This window comes from Pleurodeles waltl, chromosome 3_2 (genome assembly GCF_031143425.1).
Source record: "Pleurodeles waltl isolate 20211129_DDA chromosome 3_2, aPleWal1.hap1.20221129, whole genome shotgun sequence".
Taxonomy (NCBI): Eukaryota; Metazoa; Chordata; class Amphibia; order Caudata; family Salamandridae; genus Pleurodeles; species Pleurodeles waltl.
The window spans coordinates 49,529,340-49,546,610 of NC_090441.1; the positions used below are offsets into that span (position 1 = coordinate 49,529,340).

Genomic DNA, 17,271 nt, shown 5'->3' on the forward strand with positions numbered 1-17,271 from the left:
AAATGTGATTTATCGACTTGCAAAAGCCTCCCTTTACTTGATATGAGCTGGAGTGCTGTTGTTTAGAGATGCAATTTGTGCATCAGGTACTTGGTGTACAGAAAATAAAATTTAGTTCTTTGAAGAAAATAAATTATAGCAACATGAGAGTATTGCTTGGGACACTCAAGAGTGCTTTTTCCGGCCAAACGTGCTTCTGCATTTTACACATCTTGCCGGAATTATGTTTCATAGGTTAGAAGCCCAAAATAGAGGCAGCTGCAATAGGCTAAATTACCATTATTCAAAAATGTCATCCGTGCTGTAAGTAAAATGTAGGGGGATGTGGTATCAGTGAATAATCCTTCAGCACGCTTATGGGGCCCAAAAGTACGACCCTGCTTTTAGCAATATTTAGTTTAAACACCTGCACAGACGATGTCAACGGGAACTCCAGAAATACAGGTAAATGTGCGTTTTGTCCACAAATGAGAGGAACTGCAGATCCCTAGCTCCGTGCAAATTCATTGGAAGTTAGCAGACAAGATAAAGAACAAGGAAAGGAAAAGTGCCCTGGTTAACCATAGACTGGGCAGGGTCCCCATCACATCCTCTGCTTCCGCCCTCCACTACTCAGGTAACTTTAGTCAAATGCTCCAGAAGAAGGTTAGCATCCACCGATTATTATGTTACAGAAAAACTGAGGAGAATGAGAAGGGATAAACCCCACCCCTTTTTGCTGTGTGCAAAACATTATGCAATACAGTGACCAGCGCGGTCTCAGTACCATAGCTAAATTGAAATTCGATTAATAAAAACTGTCCATTTTAGGCCTTCATTATGCGTCTGAAACAGATCAAATTCCACCCGTTACAGCACTTTAGATGTCCATGGCAGTCAAGCAGTTGGTTGATAGGTTCTCAATGTGCAAGTGTTAATTGACCTTTTTCTGTAAGGATGCTACATCTGCTTTCAGGGATGAGGACTGGTATTTCAATTGCCTTACCATGGAGCAGCAGTAAGTACATTCCTTGACCAGTAAGGACGAAACATCAGGTATGTAGGACAAAGAACCAAATAAGATGAACTTAGTGCTCTGTCACCTTTTAAATGAAAATGCTCCCCTACTCCACAGTACCCCATGGCCCATGGGCTGTTCCAACACTGCACCCCCCATAAGGCTCTGCAAGAGTGCCGGAGTCAGTAATCAACATCAGGAAGGCTTTACTCTTATTGATAAAAACAGAATAGCAAAGAACAGCGAATACACTACTTTATACCATACGTAAATCATTTTCCTGAAGTAAGTGAAACACGTTGGTTCATTCCCATGCAAGGATTACCTGAAATACTCCTTCATACCGTTGGCCTGTCATATACCTCCTCTGTGGGCCAAAATACAAAACAAATGCTTCATAAATATACCCAGTGTTTAATTTGAGTGGGTGGTTTCCAGTGCTGGCCACTAGCACTTAATTGTCAACACTGGCACTTATGACAGACTGCGATATGGTGGCTTTGCTTTTCTAATTTAGAGAGGAGCACAACCGTTGTTTATTAATTCAATATACATAAAAAATGACTAATACCTGTCACCCAATCCATTCTTTGGGGGCCTGGAATAGTCTGAATTGTCACACTGGTGTGTGGAGTGTGATGCTTAGTAGCTTTGTTGGTACTGTCTTTGGCGACAATGACAGGGGCAATGGGTGGCACAAGCTGTAAACCTCCTGACAAGGGTATTTTATGGTTTTTGTACAAATGAAGCACTGTGGAGGTAACAGACTTCATCCTGTCCCTTACAGCATATGGTGAAAGGGTAAGCTTAGAATATGGGTAGATGATCATATATATGCCTTAAAATGTCTGCTATAACCAGCAGCTGGCTAAAGGATAGGTGAGACAAATGGATGTCTGTTTTCGGGACGATATCCTCCTGTTATGTCTCAATGGCCTTACCTTGAGCATCCTTTTTGGTTGTGGGGTATTTAAAAGTTCTGATTCAATAAGCCTGACAGGAATTTGTAATGTATAGTTAGTTACTCTTGGTGGGACCGTGCCTGTGTGCTTACAACAGGTGTCTTTGGTGTTGTCATTTGTGATGGTGTCAGTGATGTTCCATTTGGAGGCCATCTGCAGCATAATGAGTAGTGTACTTGAGAAGTTATGAACTAAAACAACAGTGTTCAAATGAAGTTTGTAAAGGTGTTCTTTTCTAGTATAATACACAATCATAATGTGCATTATCAACATGATATTCAGTGAATTTCTTAATATGGCCTAATCTTCTACTTTGACCCTCTACATGGTTTACAAAGGGCAAGGCTATAGAATATGTCTTGGGCTTGCTGCCTAGTGCATACTGTATAGAGGGCCTGTAGCTACATCCTCTGCCTAGGACACATTTGGACATTACATGCAGGTCCATACTCCCTAATGTGTTTCTGTAGTAACCCTTGCCAAAAGTACACACAACTTGGCCAGCGTCAACACTATATGAGCAGTGTGCAACAAAACAACAGGCCATGGCCTGAAGCCATGACCTATGATAGCCTTGCACTGTCCATCTGCTCAAAGTCCTATGGGTCATGGCCAATGCTGATGCTGTGAGCTGAGTTTTCCTACTCTCTGTATTCACAAGGCTTGGAACTATGCCTCATGTGCAGCTTCTCTGCTGACATTGGTCACAGGGCATAATGCTCAATGTGGGTCGGCACAACTTGCTATAACCTCAATGAGTTCTGCGAGGCCAAGTTTGGGTGAGTGGACCTAAGATGGGGACTGAACAAAAATGTTCAGCACCTCTAACTGTTCATATGACAACCTCAGATTTAAAAATGTTCAGTGCACCAACTGCCTTTACCCACCAAACAAAAGTTGTGCAAAACGCTGCAACGACCTAAGCTGTGCTGCCAAATTTCTTGTTGATAGGTTCAACTTATTTATCTCTAGCCTTGCAACAAGTTCCCTATGGGAGTTTGTTCAATGGTAAAAGCATAAGATGCAATCCTCCACGAGTAACTTGAAATATTACAAGGGGGAGGGGAAACTGTAGTTATAGTTAGAACCTAGTTGGAAATGGATTTCTTGGTTTACTAATAATTTTGGCACCTTTTGACAAAATCTTTACAAACTTTCGAAAATCAAAGTTCATTCACAGCTCCTTCCTTGAAAATGTCAAGGTCATCCGTCAAACGAGGGCAAAGAAAAACAAGGGACAGGTCCCAAAATGCAAACTCCCCATGCAGTTTCCGGAGGGAATTTTAGATATCGCTGTTGTAATGCAATGCAGGTCTTATCTTTTAGTAGTCTATCAAGAACATTGTGAGGCGACACAACGGTTACGGACAGTGATCCCTCTACACCTGATAACTATATAGTGGGATTTTTTTACGGTGAAATAGGTTTAACATCACAAACATCGCAAACAGTGTGGGTTTTTTAATACGTCTTGGCATTGGCTTGCTTGCTAGCAGGCACAGTACCATACATTCACTGTTCGACAGAAGCACCTATCTGAACTGTATATTTACAGTATTTTTTACAGCATATGTGCCATGAATTCTTGAAATTTGTTGGCTTCAAAAGCGTTTTTATCAGCAAAGTGTGAACCTACAATGCAGGAGTATTTTTTCAATTCTATGTCAGGACCGGAGGCGAGGATTATGCCTTGCTTTCTTCACTTTAATAAATGAGCAGCCAAGAAATTAATACAAACTACAAGTCCCATGAACAGTTGGGGAAAATGAGTACAGAATTAACCAATGAACAGTAAGAATTTTGACCAATGAATAGAAGGTAGTCCATAATAAAGTCCCTTGTTTGTGTCCAGTCTTCCTCTTTCTTCGCTGCTCGCAGCCCAGATAAGTCGTTTTTTTCTAGAACTCTTGAGCTTTTTCCTAGTTATTACTGTGTATGCTTATTTTTTCTTGTGTTCTTTAATATACTTCTTTATTACATTATTTTCCGACTCGCGGGAGCGTTTTTTCGCCCCTTCGCGAGCGTTTTTCTTCTCGTGCACATACCTTCCCGACAACCGTCAGAGGGCGCTTGTCGGGAAGGTAACCCTGACAACGCAGGCTGAGGAGACGCGCTGAACAAGACGCGCGTATTGATTTCTCCTCAGAGCGCAACGGAGGTGTTTTCCTCGACGCGCTCGTTCATTTCAAATCAATTTAAAACGGATTTACTCTGCCTGGAGAGCGACGCCTGGCTGGGTCTGTAATTACTTAAAAAAATTGAGGACAGACTATCGCAACAGATAGCGCGCAAATGCGCAAAATTTTAATCCCCTCCTGTTATCCCTTCCGCCCCCCCTGCCTCCAATGATACCTTTGCAGACGCGCCTCCAACTAAGCGCCCTCGTGAATTAGGTATTGATGTGGACCTCTTTGATAGAGTTAGGAATTCTCTGGTCACTCCTTCCGATTCTTCATTTCCTCTACTCTCCTCAAGACCTCTGTCACCAACTCTCCCTCACAGTGATTCGTCTGGAGATCAGGAAACGGATGCCAGTCCATCCAGATCTTGGCTTCCTTCTGGAGCGCAATCTGCTCCTCAAATCTCAGACATGTTGGATCCAGATGATATTGTCCATCCTAGATCGTCTGAATGGGCGCCATCTGACAAGGTGGCAGCTTATGTTGCGGCACGTATAAGGAAACCGCTGGAGAAAGACTCTCGTAATTGCCTTCGGGCAGAGTGCCCACGACCATCTTTGGCGGACAAGGTAGCCATCACTCCAGAATTAGACCCCAAGATGTCTACCTTTCTTCAAAAATTTATAAAGGATCCTAAAAAAGGAATTGATAGGTCTTGGAGAGCATGTCAAGACAAACTTCTTGATGTCTTGGGACCCTTGACAAAGATTTTGGACATGGCTGAGGATGCTAAGTCTTCTGATGTTACAATTTCTCCTGAGGTTCTCTCAGGTTGGGCACAACGCGCTATCATTTTTTTGGGAAATGCTAACTGCGCCCTTTCCACCGAACGCCGACGTTCTTTATTAATTAAAGTGGACCCCAAACTGGGGGATCTGGCTGATTCTGAAGCAGGTCCGATAGCGCAAGGAGGTTTGTTTGGTGAACCCTTCATAAAGGAGATAGGGAAGTTTGTTAATACTTTCACATCTCTGGATAAGGCACACTCTTCAATGAAAAAGGTTTTTCCATCTCAGATTTTCTATGGGGCCGGTCGAGGAAGGGGCCGCTCGTCCGGCCGCCCACAATCAGCCAACTCCTTCAGAGGGCAAGGCTCCAGGCAGACTCAGTTCCAAGATCACAACCGCTTTGCCAACTTCTACCCAACAAGGGCCAGACGTTTCAGATATCGTGGTGGCAGAGGATCTTCATCAGCAACCTCTTACGGTAAGTGTTCTCCCTTCTTCCCTTCTAAAAGTAGGGGGTCGTTTGGCGAAGTTTATCCACGAATGGAATCAAATCACACAAGATGCATAGGTCTTACAGACAGTTCAAGGTTTCCATATAGAATTTGTGGGAACTCCCACACAGTTCTCGCTTCCAAAACCCCTAGTGTTCTCTTCGCAAGACTCCCTTTTAGTAGACACCGAAATTTCAGATTTGCTACAAAAACAAGCCATTTGTCCAACAACCCTACATCCAAGGGGTTTCATAAGCAACATCTTCCTAGTGGACAAAACGGATGGCGGTCGCCGACCAGTCATCAATCTAAAAGAGTTCAACGAGTGGCTTGTGTATTGCCACTTCAAAATGGAGGAATCCACCTTCTTCGAGATGTTTTGCGCCCTCTAGATTGGATGGCTCATCTCGATTTAAAAGACGCCTACCTCACCATTCCTGTCTATCCACCCCACAGACGTTTTCTTCAGTTTTTTTGGGGCAATCAAACTTTCGAATTCACTACCCTTCCATTCGGTCTTTCCTCAGCCCCGTGGTGCTTCACCAAGGTTCTCAAACCGGTGGTGGAACACCTCAGGGCTCAAGGAATTCAGTTAATTGTTTACCTCGACGATATTTTACTACTGGCCCAGTGTCCCAAACAACTTTCAACGCATCTACAGACAACCGTCAATTTACTGCAAAACCTAGGGTTCATCATAAACGAGGCCAAGTCTCTTTTAATCCCTTCTCAAAAATTGTTTTTTCTAGGCTTCACTATCAATTCGGTATCCGCAACTCTAAGCCTTCCTTCCCGCAAGATGACGAAAATACGTCACGAACTTCGTCGTACCTTGGTCAAACACAAGGTCTCTCTGCGTCAGATTGCCCGTCTCATAGGACTTCTTTCCTCCTCTATTCAGGCAATTTTCCCGGGTCCATTGCACTACCGAGCTCTTCAAAGGCTCAAAGCAACCCATCTGCGCAAACGCCTATCGTATTCTCAAAAAGTGATTCTTTCACAAGAAGCGGTAGAAGAAATCCGTTGGTGGCTTTCACATATGGAAGCCTGGAACGGCAGAGCTATTTTCGGCTCGGCTCCGGATTTGGTTATAGAATCAGACGCCAGCAAAGTAGGCTGGGGTGCTCGATGCAGCAATTTCTCTACTGGAGGGACGTGGTCACTACAAGAACAGGGCTTACATATAAACTGTCTCGAATTATTAGCCGGTTCATTTGTGGTCAAATGTTGGACCAAGGATTCTATCAAGTCGAACGTCCTCTTGAAGATGGACAATATTTCGGCGGTCCGATATATCAATCATCTAGGTGGCTCTCGTTCCGAAACACTTTCCAATCTAGCATCCAGTTTTTGGCAGTATTGCCTGGACCATCAGGTTTCTGTGACAGCACAGTATCTCCCGGGAAGCCAGAATCAGATTGCAGACTTTCATTCTCGACACCTCAAGGATTCCAGTCTATGGAAACTTCATCCAGAAGTTTACTCCTCTCTGTCCCAGCTTTGGGGACCATTTTCGATCGATCTCTTTGCTTCCAGGTTGGATCATCAGATTCCCAGATTCTTCAGTTGGAGGCCAGATCCTTTGGCAACAGCTACGGATGCATTTCTACAGGATTGGAGTCAGGAGAAAGCTTATGCTTTCCCTCCCTTTGCAATGATTACTCGAACATCCGCACAGGTGCGTCGTCAATCGGCATCCATTGTGATCATAACTCCAATCTGGAGGTCTCAAGTGTGGTTTCCGGTTCTTCTGGAACTTTCTTGGGATTCTCCAATCCGACTCCCCCTGTTTCCCTCGCTTCTACTCAGTCCAATTGGTACCCCTCATCAGATGGTCCTCGAAGGTTCTCTAACCTTGATGGCGTGGCGGATTTCCGGGGACGCTGGTCGGTGCTGGGACTTTCGCAACAGGCTGAGGAATTATTATCCAAAGCATGGGCCCCCAACACTTGTAAACGCTACAGATCTGCGTGGGGAAGATGGTCCCGTTGGTGTTTGCGAAGGGGTTTTAATCCCGTGGAAACACACATAGTTCATGTCCTGAACTTCCTTGCTGACCTCGCTTCCAAAGGTCTAGCTTATCGTTCTATTAATACTTATCGATCCGCGATTTCGGCTGGACACGTGGTGGTTGATGGTTCCCCTGTCGGAGAACATAAACTGGTGTGTCGTCTTCTTCGGGGTATAAGACTTTCTTTGCCTCCAGAGCCCCGATATTCTTTCCTTTGGGATGTTAACCAGGTTTTGAACCTCTTCCTATCTTGGCAACATAATCAATATCTTTCCAGAAAGGAGCTTTCGGCTAAGTTAGCGATGCTACTTTGTCTCGTTTCTTGTAGAAGGGTTTCTGATGTTCGTGCTCTAGACATTTCCCATAGGTCCTTTTCTCCTTCAGGAGTCTTGTTTACGGTAGGGAGACGCACAAAAACTAATACCAGGGTTATATCTTATCCATCCTTTCCTGACGTTCCAAAACTATGCGTGGTACAATGCCTAAAGGCATACGAGGACATGTCCTCTGAACTCCGTCCTTCTGGTGAAGATCAACTCTTTATTTCATTACGTAAACCTCATAAAGCTGTTTCTTCTCCTACTATTGCTCGCTGGGTTCGTTGGGTCATGCAAGAAGCGGGCATTGACCTTTCCCTTTTTGGTGCACATTCTGCTCGTGGAGCTATGGCCTCTAAAGCATTTCACTTAGGTGCTCGTCTGGAAGACATCATTAATGCAGCAGACTGGTCATCAGATTCTACCTTCAAAAGGTTTTATTTCAAACCAGTTCTGAACATAGCACAGTTGGTTGTCGATGAGCTTTAAACTAGCATAATCCTCGCCTCCGGTCCTGACATAGAATGAAAAATTTCCTAGCTATCGTAACGGAAAGTTTCAATTCTATAAAGGACTCGGAGGCGAGGATTATCCCACCCTGATCACCTTTATAATACTACAATTTTTAAGTGAACCCACCCCGTATTTAGTAAGTAAATTCTATCTTATATATTTCATGTTTTTTCTCATAATATTATACTGCATTAAAAAAAATAAAAAAATATATATATATATTTATTTAACTAAAATAACTACCTGATTCGTTTCAGAATGTACGTTTTTTCCTTAATCTGTTTTATTTTTCATAGGATCTGATTCCACAAAACAGGAAGCTTCATGATCGTTCTGGACTGGCTCGCGCTTCGAAAGAGGAAGACTGGACACAAACAAGGGACTTTATTATGGACTACCTTCTATTCATTGGTCAAAATTCTTACTGTTCATTGGTTAATTCTGTACTCATTTTTCCCAACTGTTCATGGGACTTGTAGTTTGTATTAATTTCTTGGGTGCTCATTTATTAAAGTGAAGAAAGCAAGGCATAATCCTCGCCTCCGAGTCCTTAATAGAATTGAAACTTTCCGTTACGATAGCTAGGAAATTTTTCATTATATTGCAACATTCGACAAAGATGATTTTACACCTGAATAGAAAAAGGAAATTTTGCTTTACTGCCTAGGTCCCGGTGGTTTCGAAACATACAATCAAAGTGACAAGAAAATTAGACAAGAAGGTGCAGGGAACGTATTTACACATGCTTTCGAAGACCTTGATACGCATTTTTCACCAGTAGTGTGTGCTTCTGTAGGTAGGTAGAAGTTTTTTAAAGAAAGCAAGAGACGTGAGAGTATGGAAGGATATGTTTCTGCACTTCATGCTCTATCACTTGCGAATTTGGTACATTGCATGATGAAGTAATACGTGGCCAGATAATTATGCATGCTAGTAATCCTAATATACAAGACAAACTGTGGGTTAATAGTGAAGCACCACTGAAGGAGGTGGTGGTGGTGGTTCAGGTAAAAAAAAAGGGGAGCTAACTGGAAGGCGTGTGTAAGCTGTAATTGGTGAAATGCACAATGTCAAATTAGTTAATAAACTCTCAGCTTGTAAGAGTAGGAAGGGTGTAGCTTTACAGCAAAAGATATTTCAGAGAATAAACAAGTGACCACAGGAGTTAGAAGGTGTTTTAGGTGTGGCGATTTGGGTCACCTGGCATTTTGGCACTAGGCTTATAAAATTTGGGATGAGAATAAGCCAGAAACCTGAGTTATATCTTTGAAGTTTGGTGAATGAGTGAAAGTAAGAAAGGAAAAGAAAGTGTATAAAGAAGAAAGCAGATTTTCTGAGCCTTTGCAAAAATTCCACAATTCTGTGATGTTGGTGATGAAAAAGTATGGCACATAAGTGAGTTATCTGAATGTAGACACTAGGTGAGTGGCATGTCAGTGGATGGACAGAATTTTGATAGGATAGACAATGACGAAGATGGCAATGCTGATGGTAATACGCCTGTTTCCAATGATAACATAATCAAAGTCCCAGATGGTATTGAGGATAACTTGTTCACGGGGGAGTTAAAATATATAACAAGTATATCAACCTAATAATGAACATCAGAATCTTTCTGGAGGATATGTAAGGGCCATTACAAAACCTAACAGGTTTAAACATTAGGGTGCTCATTTTGACTTTGGCAGTCTTTTCGAAAGACCACTGAAGCCACGAGCACCAAGAGACCACCAGTGCTGGAGGTCCGTAAACCACCATATTATGATGTTGTGCCAATTTCTGCCCGATTTCAGGTGGAAATGCAACATCTTCGGCCTGGCCGATGTTGTAATAGAGGCTTTTTCCACCACTGGCACCGCCAGGCCAACAGGACGCCGCCCACCGTATTACGATCCGTAAAATGGTGCAGCGGATTCCTGCACGGCGGTGTGGTGCCAGTGATGGAATGCACGGGACCCATCCCCTCCCGGACAGGCACTTTGTCGATGCAGGTAAGTTGATCGTCCGAAAGGGGGTGGGGGGGTTGTGTGAATGTGTGTGGTGTCTGCATGTGTGTATGAATGCGGGGGAGGGGGCGTTTGTGTGTGAGTATATGCTGAGGGGATAAAGGGGGTGTCTGTGTACGTGAGTGCATGTATGCCGAGGGGGTGTCTGTGTGTGTGTGTGTGTGTGTGTGAGTGCGTGCACGCTGAGGGGGTTATCTCTGTGTGTGTGAGTGGGTGTATACCAAGGGGGACGGGGGTGTTGTGTGTGTGAGTGCATGTATGTTTGTGTGAATGCAGAGGGGGAAGGGGGTATTATGCGAGTGTATGTGTCTATTTGAGTGTGTGCATGCGAGCGCATGTGTCTGAGTGCGTGTGTGCGTGTGAATGGGTGTGTTCGTGGGCGTGTGTGCGAGTGAATGGGTGTATCTGAGTGCATGTTTGGATGCAAGTGTGTGGGGGTGTATGTAAGTGAATGCGAGGATGAGTATGGGTGCGTGAATGTAGGTGTGTGTTCGTGTGGGGAGGTGTCTGCCAGCCACAGGAATGGAGATTCCTGTCGCCGGCTGCATGACCGCCAGCATTTTCGTGACGGTGCGACTGCCATGAAAATGCTGGCGGTCTGCCGAGTTGATGGCAGTATGAAGGCTACCGCTGAGCCGGAGGTCCTCACCTCCGGCCCGGCGGTCCAACCGCCAGGCTGTATGGGTGGCATTTCGAAATTGTAATAGGGAGGTCTTTACCGCCAGCCCGGTGGCGATAAGACTGCCACTGCGAGTCTGGCAGTCCAAGGATCGCCAGACTTGAAATGTAGGCCTAGGTCTGTGCATAGTTAATATTAAGAGCCTGTTTAGTATGCAGGTCAGATTTTGAAACAATTTGGTCTATTTAATTTATATTTTTTCATTTTGTTAAAGGGGAAAGATATGTTGTAATGCAATACAGCTCTTACCTTGCAGTATGTTAGATCTTTTATGTTTATGGATTCCAGAATGGAATCCAGGCTTATAGGGGGTTCTAATTGTGGTGGTTGAAGAACACTGGTATGTGGACTTTTATGCTGTTTGGACGTGTCGGGCTGCAGTAAGTGTGTGTCACACTTCAAATCTGGAGGTGTTTGCAGAGTTAGTTACAACAATCGCTTTAGAGGCTTTACAGAATTACACCAAGTGTGCACAGGGGTTCCCCCTGCAGCCTCCAACATTGAAAGAAAAAGTGGGTGTTCAGAGTGGCACTGAGCACCCAAACAGTAATGGAGGTTAAAAAAATAAATAAATGAGCAGGCAATATTACTTATTGCTCCCAGCCAGGAACACCTCATAACGCTATTCATGGAAAAACTTGTATATTGTATCCTGCTTTGTGGTGACCCAATCTGGCCATGGAATGGATGCTACCAACATATAACAGCAGCCCACTGTCCCACAAAAAAACATTTATTAAAAGCAACCCTATGTTTCCTGGGGCATATAGAACATGACCCCAGGAGACATTAATAATGTTTTTAAGCTTTTCTGGAGCTTGAGCTTTTGGTTGTTAACTGAGAATTGCTGGGACCCCTTGTGGTTGTTTTTAAGACTGCATTATGTGGCCTGAGGAGTGTAAAATAAAGACTCTGACAGTGTTCATTGTTGTTGACAAAGCCAATTGGAATGCATTCATAAAAGGATGTGGTGATCTCCATGACAAAACCAGTAAACTTGCCTTGTATATTGATTTGGGGACCCTTTGACAAAGTCAATAGGCTTGTTTTGTATAATGATGTGATGATCCCTTGACAAAGCAAATACGCTTGTCTTCATGTAATGATATGGTGACCCCTTGATAAAGCTAATAGGCTTGCCATGTATATTGATTGGGTAACCCCTTGACAAAACCAATAGGCTTGCCTTGTATTTTGATGTGGTCACCTCTTGACAAAGTCTGTGGGCTTGAAATTTATATAGGGATGTCATGACCCCTTGAGAAAGCCAGTACACTTGCAGTATTTTAAAGGATCCATTTATGCTGTGATGAGTACTCTCATTGGCTGGTCTCGTGGGAAGGGTGGGCACAGGCCCTGGCTAAGCCCTTCTGCCAACCTCTCACTCCACAGGGCCCGAGGCTGTACATGGTGGGGCTGTATGTTTAAGTATGCTAATAAAAACGTACTTTATGTTAGGAAAACCATTGGAAAAAAAACAAAGGTTAAAGTGGCATTACAGTCAGGTATGGTGGTAATATCTTACATTGCGTAAGAAAAGCTCAATAAATTCATTGAAAAAAAACAAAGGCTAAAGTGACATTATAGTAGGTGAAAATGTCAGTTAAAACATGCATTTTAAACTTTTAAAAAACACTGAAATTCTCCAATTATAGTAAACTCAAGTAACTACAACTTGCACCCTTGCCATGCACTGCAGATGACATCACATATTACAGTCATGACATGTTCTATAATAACATTGATGACAACTGAAATTACATCACTGATGACATCACTACGCATGAGTGTGCAAGTTATAGTTGCTTGTCTTAACTGGTGATTTTCTGTGTGTTTTTTAGTTGTCATGTTTTAACTGACATTTTTGCCTAACTATAACATCACTTTAATCTTTGGTTTTGTCAGTGATATCCAGTAAAATGCTCCAAAATTAAGCTTAGATAGTGAAATGCGTACTTTGAAAGGCTTCAAGCAAAGTGGTCTATAGGAGGCAAAGCTATGTGACCCTAAACATTCTCTTTCAGTGCCAACTGAGATTGAACCATGGCTACAGAGTCGCTATTGATGAGGGTATTCAGAAGGTCTGTTGTGGCTTTAAATTACTAGGATTGTTGACCAGTACATGTAAACCTCCTACTGTCCACTGACCTATCATCTTTCTTTTTTCTATTTCTGTTACATGTCACTTAATAACACCAATGACAATCTCTTCCCCAACAGATTGAGATGGGAGCATCTGTTGCATGCTCAAACATGACGGACCCATTGTACCTGACAGCGATCTCTCCAGACCTGCAGAGCCCTGTTTTGAAGAACCCTAATGCTGTTTTCACCCTGATCAGACCCTTTGTAGAGTGGATCCAGACGTACACACCAGCTTGACTGCGTTCTGAGTGAAGGCAGCTTCCAAAATAGAGGATATTGGAATGGATGACCATTCATAGCTTTCCTGACTCTTTAAGACATGTTTTTTACATAATAACAGTCTTGCAATTTCATATTACTGCAAAGATTAGATGTTGTTACTATCTGACTCTGGTACTCTTTTTATTGACTTCAAAAGGATCTATTGTGTCTCCAACCAGTCCATTGAGACCTACCAGACACCTTCAGAGTAGCTCACAGCCTTGAGTTCAGTTTCAACTAAGCACAGCATCACATATTGCTTTTAATGTTAAGGGAATCCTGTGTTTATTTTACATTATTATCATCAGGCTGCAGATAGAAAGGCCCATAATGAGCAGTACTTAGTCAGATTTATGACACAGGCTGGAGCACAGAGGTGAAGAGCTGAAGCACTGGGATATGTAACCCTTAAATAAAAGTCCTTGACAACTCAATATTGGAGCCTGAGAACAAAATGGTATTTCTGAATGCTTTTAAATGGGAGAACATTAAAATGAAAAGTTACCCTGATGATTAAGTTAATTCTTCATTTTATTTTTTTTCCATTTCAAAGTGTCACATTTGCAAACAGCATGGCTCTTGCTCCTAGTCGCCAGTTGCCACTGTGCCTTACGTACACTGAAAACTACAGTCATTTGTTTAAATGGGAGAAATTTAAAGTGCACAAAAATGTTCCATATTATGAAATTTTTTGCAGAACATTGTCTGCACTTTAAATGTTTCCCTTAACAAAAATAGTTGTATGTTTGTGTTATACATGTAACGGTGCAACATATGGCGAAAGCTATGTCCTGTGCCACAAGTACATACAACATAGGCTCTTAGTCAACCATACACATATAGTACATTCATAATCACACGTTCATACATCCCAAATACCATGTTCTCACTGACACACATGGCAGCCCTGTCATAGTGTCCTCAGTCAAATAATTTTGCTTACACCATAATATCTGTCTCTATGGACATTAGGTTTGAAGTCAATAAGCTGGGTGTAGGGGTGTCTGGTACCAGTATGTGAGTTGTTTAGCCTTCAGTAGCTCACAATGATTTTCTCTGATCAGAAGTAGCTCTCACAACAGAAAAGGTTGGAGACCCCTGATCTATAAGTTGTCCTGCATTTTATCACAGTGGGAACATGAACCCACTGAGCTATATTAACTGGAATCTTCTGGCCAAATGTATTGTCTGGTGTTATAGTTGTCACAGTTTAAGTGACTAGTTTTGAGAACTGTGTGTGTTCAACCGTCTACATTTCCTATATGAGTAATAAAGCTCAGGTGGCTAATGTGTCCGCTGCAGAGTGTTACTGTAAATGTGTCTACTGTATAGTCTCCAATGCAGTTGATTAATGTGTCTGCTGCAGGGTGCTGTGTATGTATAATTTGCAGACCACACAACTGAATGGAAACATGATTTAGTTACAGAGATCCGGGTCCAACATACAGGTCACACTTTCCAGTCGTGGTAAGATGTGTATAATACACAAGGCATAGAAAAGTATATATTTAAACCCATAAAGGGATAGTTCAAACATTTTTTCTTCAGAGGGTGATGTGCATTATAAGTGAATTGTGAACTAAGGCAGAGGATATCATGGAAGAGGTAAAGTAATATTCAACTATGCTGGGTGGGGTGTGATTGTAGAAATTTTAAGCACTGTTGCTCCACATTTTCTAATCAATTTCTAGATTCAAACCTAAACCTTTGCAACTTTTTGAAGGAAAGGGACTAACAATCAAACTTCATCAAAGCTTTTTAAGTGGATTGTGACTCCTGTTTGGGAAACAAACTGCAGAGGCCAGGCAATGTACAACAAACAAGTCCTTCAGCAACCCCATTCAAACAAAAACCACACTCCAACATACCTCAACTGGATTGAATCCATCATAATTTCACATTCCCAAATACAATCCGGAAGTATTCCAGACTGTGAACACACTCATCATTCTTAGCCTACACAGGAGCATACGACCAAGCAACAACGCATAACCGATGGAATCCAACAACCACAATATTATAAAGGCATCAATCAAGATTGCAGTGCAGTAGTATACTAAGGGTGGTTATCAGCAAACACTAGAAACATCACATAACAAATTTTGGTCTGAATGTATGAGAGTTAATGAAAGCTTTCCATCGGACAATCCACATCCTGGAAGGATATCCTACACATTGTTGGGATCACATTCTTAGCAGCCATATATCTGAAATAAGAATGTCATGACATAGCTCAGTAGCCCTGTAGAAAGTCAAAACAATGCACAAAACAGAGAAATGGCAGAGGAGACTAGCATAAAGGCTGCATGTTGTTGTCGTCAATCCAAACAAGCCATGGCGTCAAACCAAAGAGGGGTCACATAATTTTTCAGCATAACTGCAGGAACTACAGTCCATACAGAGAGAGCAAAACATGGCTATCACAACGTGGTGAAACATGTAAAGGTTTTGCCTCAATATGAATGTGGTATTTGTGTAGTGCAAAGCTAGCCAAAAGGCTGTCAAACCCTGTAAGGGTCAAAGGCAAGGATACAGTCAATGAGTGATCGAAGAGGTAGCTGGGTTCTAGAAGCAAAAGTGTACTGTTACTACAGTGTGATCTAATGTTGTTTAAAATGGTATGTCTTCAGCTCGTTCCTAAATTCAGTGCTTAATTTGAGCCGATGATTTGCAGATGAACCCACCGGAACTCCTATTTGGGTGACTGTAACCTATTTTTAATCATCAGACATTGACCCAGAAGAATAGAGAGGAAGGCTGGGAAGAAAGAGGAAGACAAAGATGGAAAAACAGAGCCAGAAGGTGAAATCAGGGATGAAGGATCTGCAAAAGTGAGAAAATGGGGTAGCGTGTGAATGTTGGAGGATGAAAGTGAAATCAAGACTTAAAAAGCCTTGAGATTTTGCATTCATTCTGCAGTGGTGCAAGAGAGCTTCAGAGAATCATTTGGGCTCTAGCATTAATTGTTCTACAAATTAGGCACTGCCTAAATTGAAACAGCATTCCACATTCCTTAAGCTGAAAGCAATGCGAAAGTGGGTGCACTCAGTTGGATCATGCTGACATATGTCATACAGGAATGTGGACAAACAGATGCCAGCTTGGATAAGCACACTACTGCAGTCTTTTCTTCACTGTCTTAACGTAGAAGGTGGTTTTAGCATCATTGGATCCGTAGCAGCATGGCTGTAATGTTGCTGGATGAACACTTTATCCTGTAACAATTCCCCCATCCCAGTGCTTACCCTCAGCCTCCTTCCTGCTGCTGAAGGCTCATTGGGTTGGAACTTGGAAAGAAAGCTCAATATACTACTAACACTGTTTTCCTCATCAGCCTCCGGGCAGTATATTACATGTTCACAATTAGGTTTTGAAGTTCTGTAAGCTTGATGACTGATTTCATATGCAGTCCATGTTATAGCAAAATGTCTACTTAATCTCTTATTAAACCATGTATGATTGGTCTGTGGTTTACCCCTTCAGAAATGGCTGTAGGATTTAGCTCTGCTATATAGTGCACACTCTGTCTGTTGTGAAGCATATTGGGGCTTCCCAAGAAAATAGAGGCGCTTGGAGCTCATCTGTTGCTTAACATTGGTTGGCTTTCCTATCACTCTCATTTGACTGCTTCTTATTTGTGTCCCAGCCTTTCAATCTCGTGTTTGTTCCTTCCATGGATCATTGCCTCTTAACCATATCTTTGAATTGCACTACTTTTTTCTTTTGTGCTAAGCACTGCATGAGAGTGCATGTGTTTTCAAGTTGACTCCCTCATGTGCTTCCCTTTCCCTGCACTCTGTGATACTCTTTGTCAGCTAAGTCCTTGTCCCCGCCCGCTTTCCTGCTGCGACCATCCAAGCGCTTCTCTCCATTGCCTTCCCACTCCATCTGAATCATTTACCCTCACCCTCCTCCTCTCGCGCAGTTGCTATGACACCCCCTGCCCTCCTCCATGTTGCCTCTACTTTTATCCTCCTGCCT

At 42.7% G+C, this 17,271-nt stretch overlaps 1 protein-coding gene across 1 annotated transcript in view; it reads left to right on the forward strand.

Moving 5' to 3' along the window:
- LOC138286749 (brain-specific serine protease 4-like) overlaps positions 1-14,602 on the forward strand; it is a 30,161-nt gene extending 15,559 nt beyond the window's left edge. The window contains exon 4 of the mRNA XM_069227262.1: positions 13,105-14,602. Coding sequence (XP_069083363.1) covers positions 13,105-13,266 — 162 coding nt within the window. The 3' untranslated portion in view covers positions 13,267-14,602. The remainder of the gene's footprint in view (positions 1-13,104) is intronic.
- Positions 14,603-17,271: the final 2,669 nt, after the last annotated feature.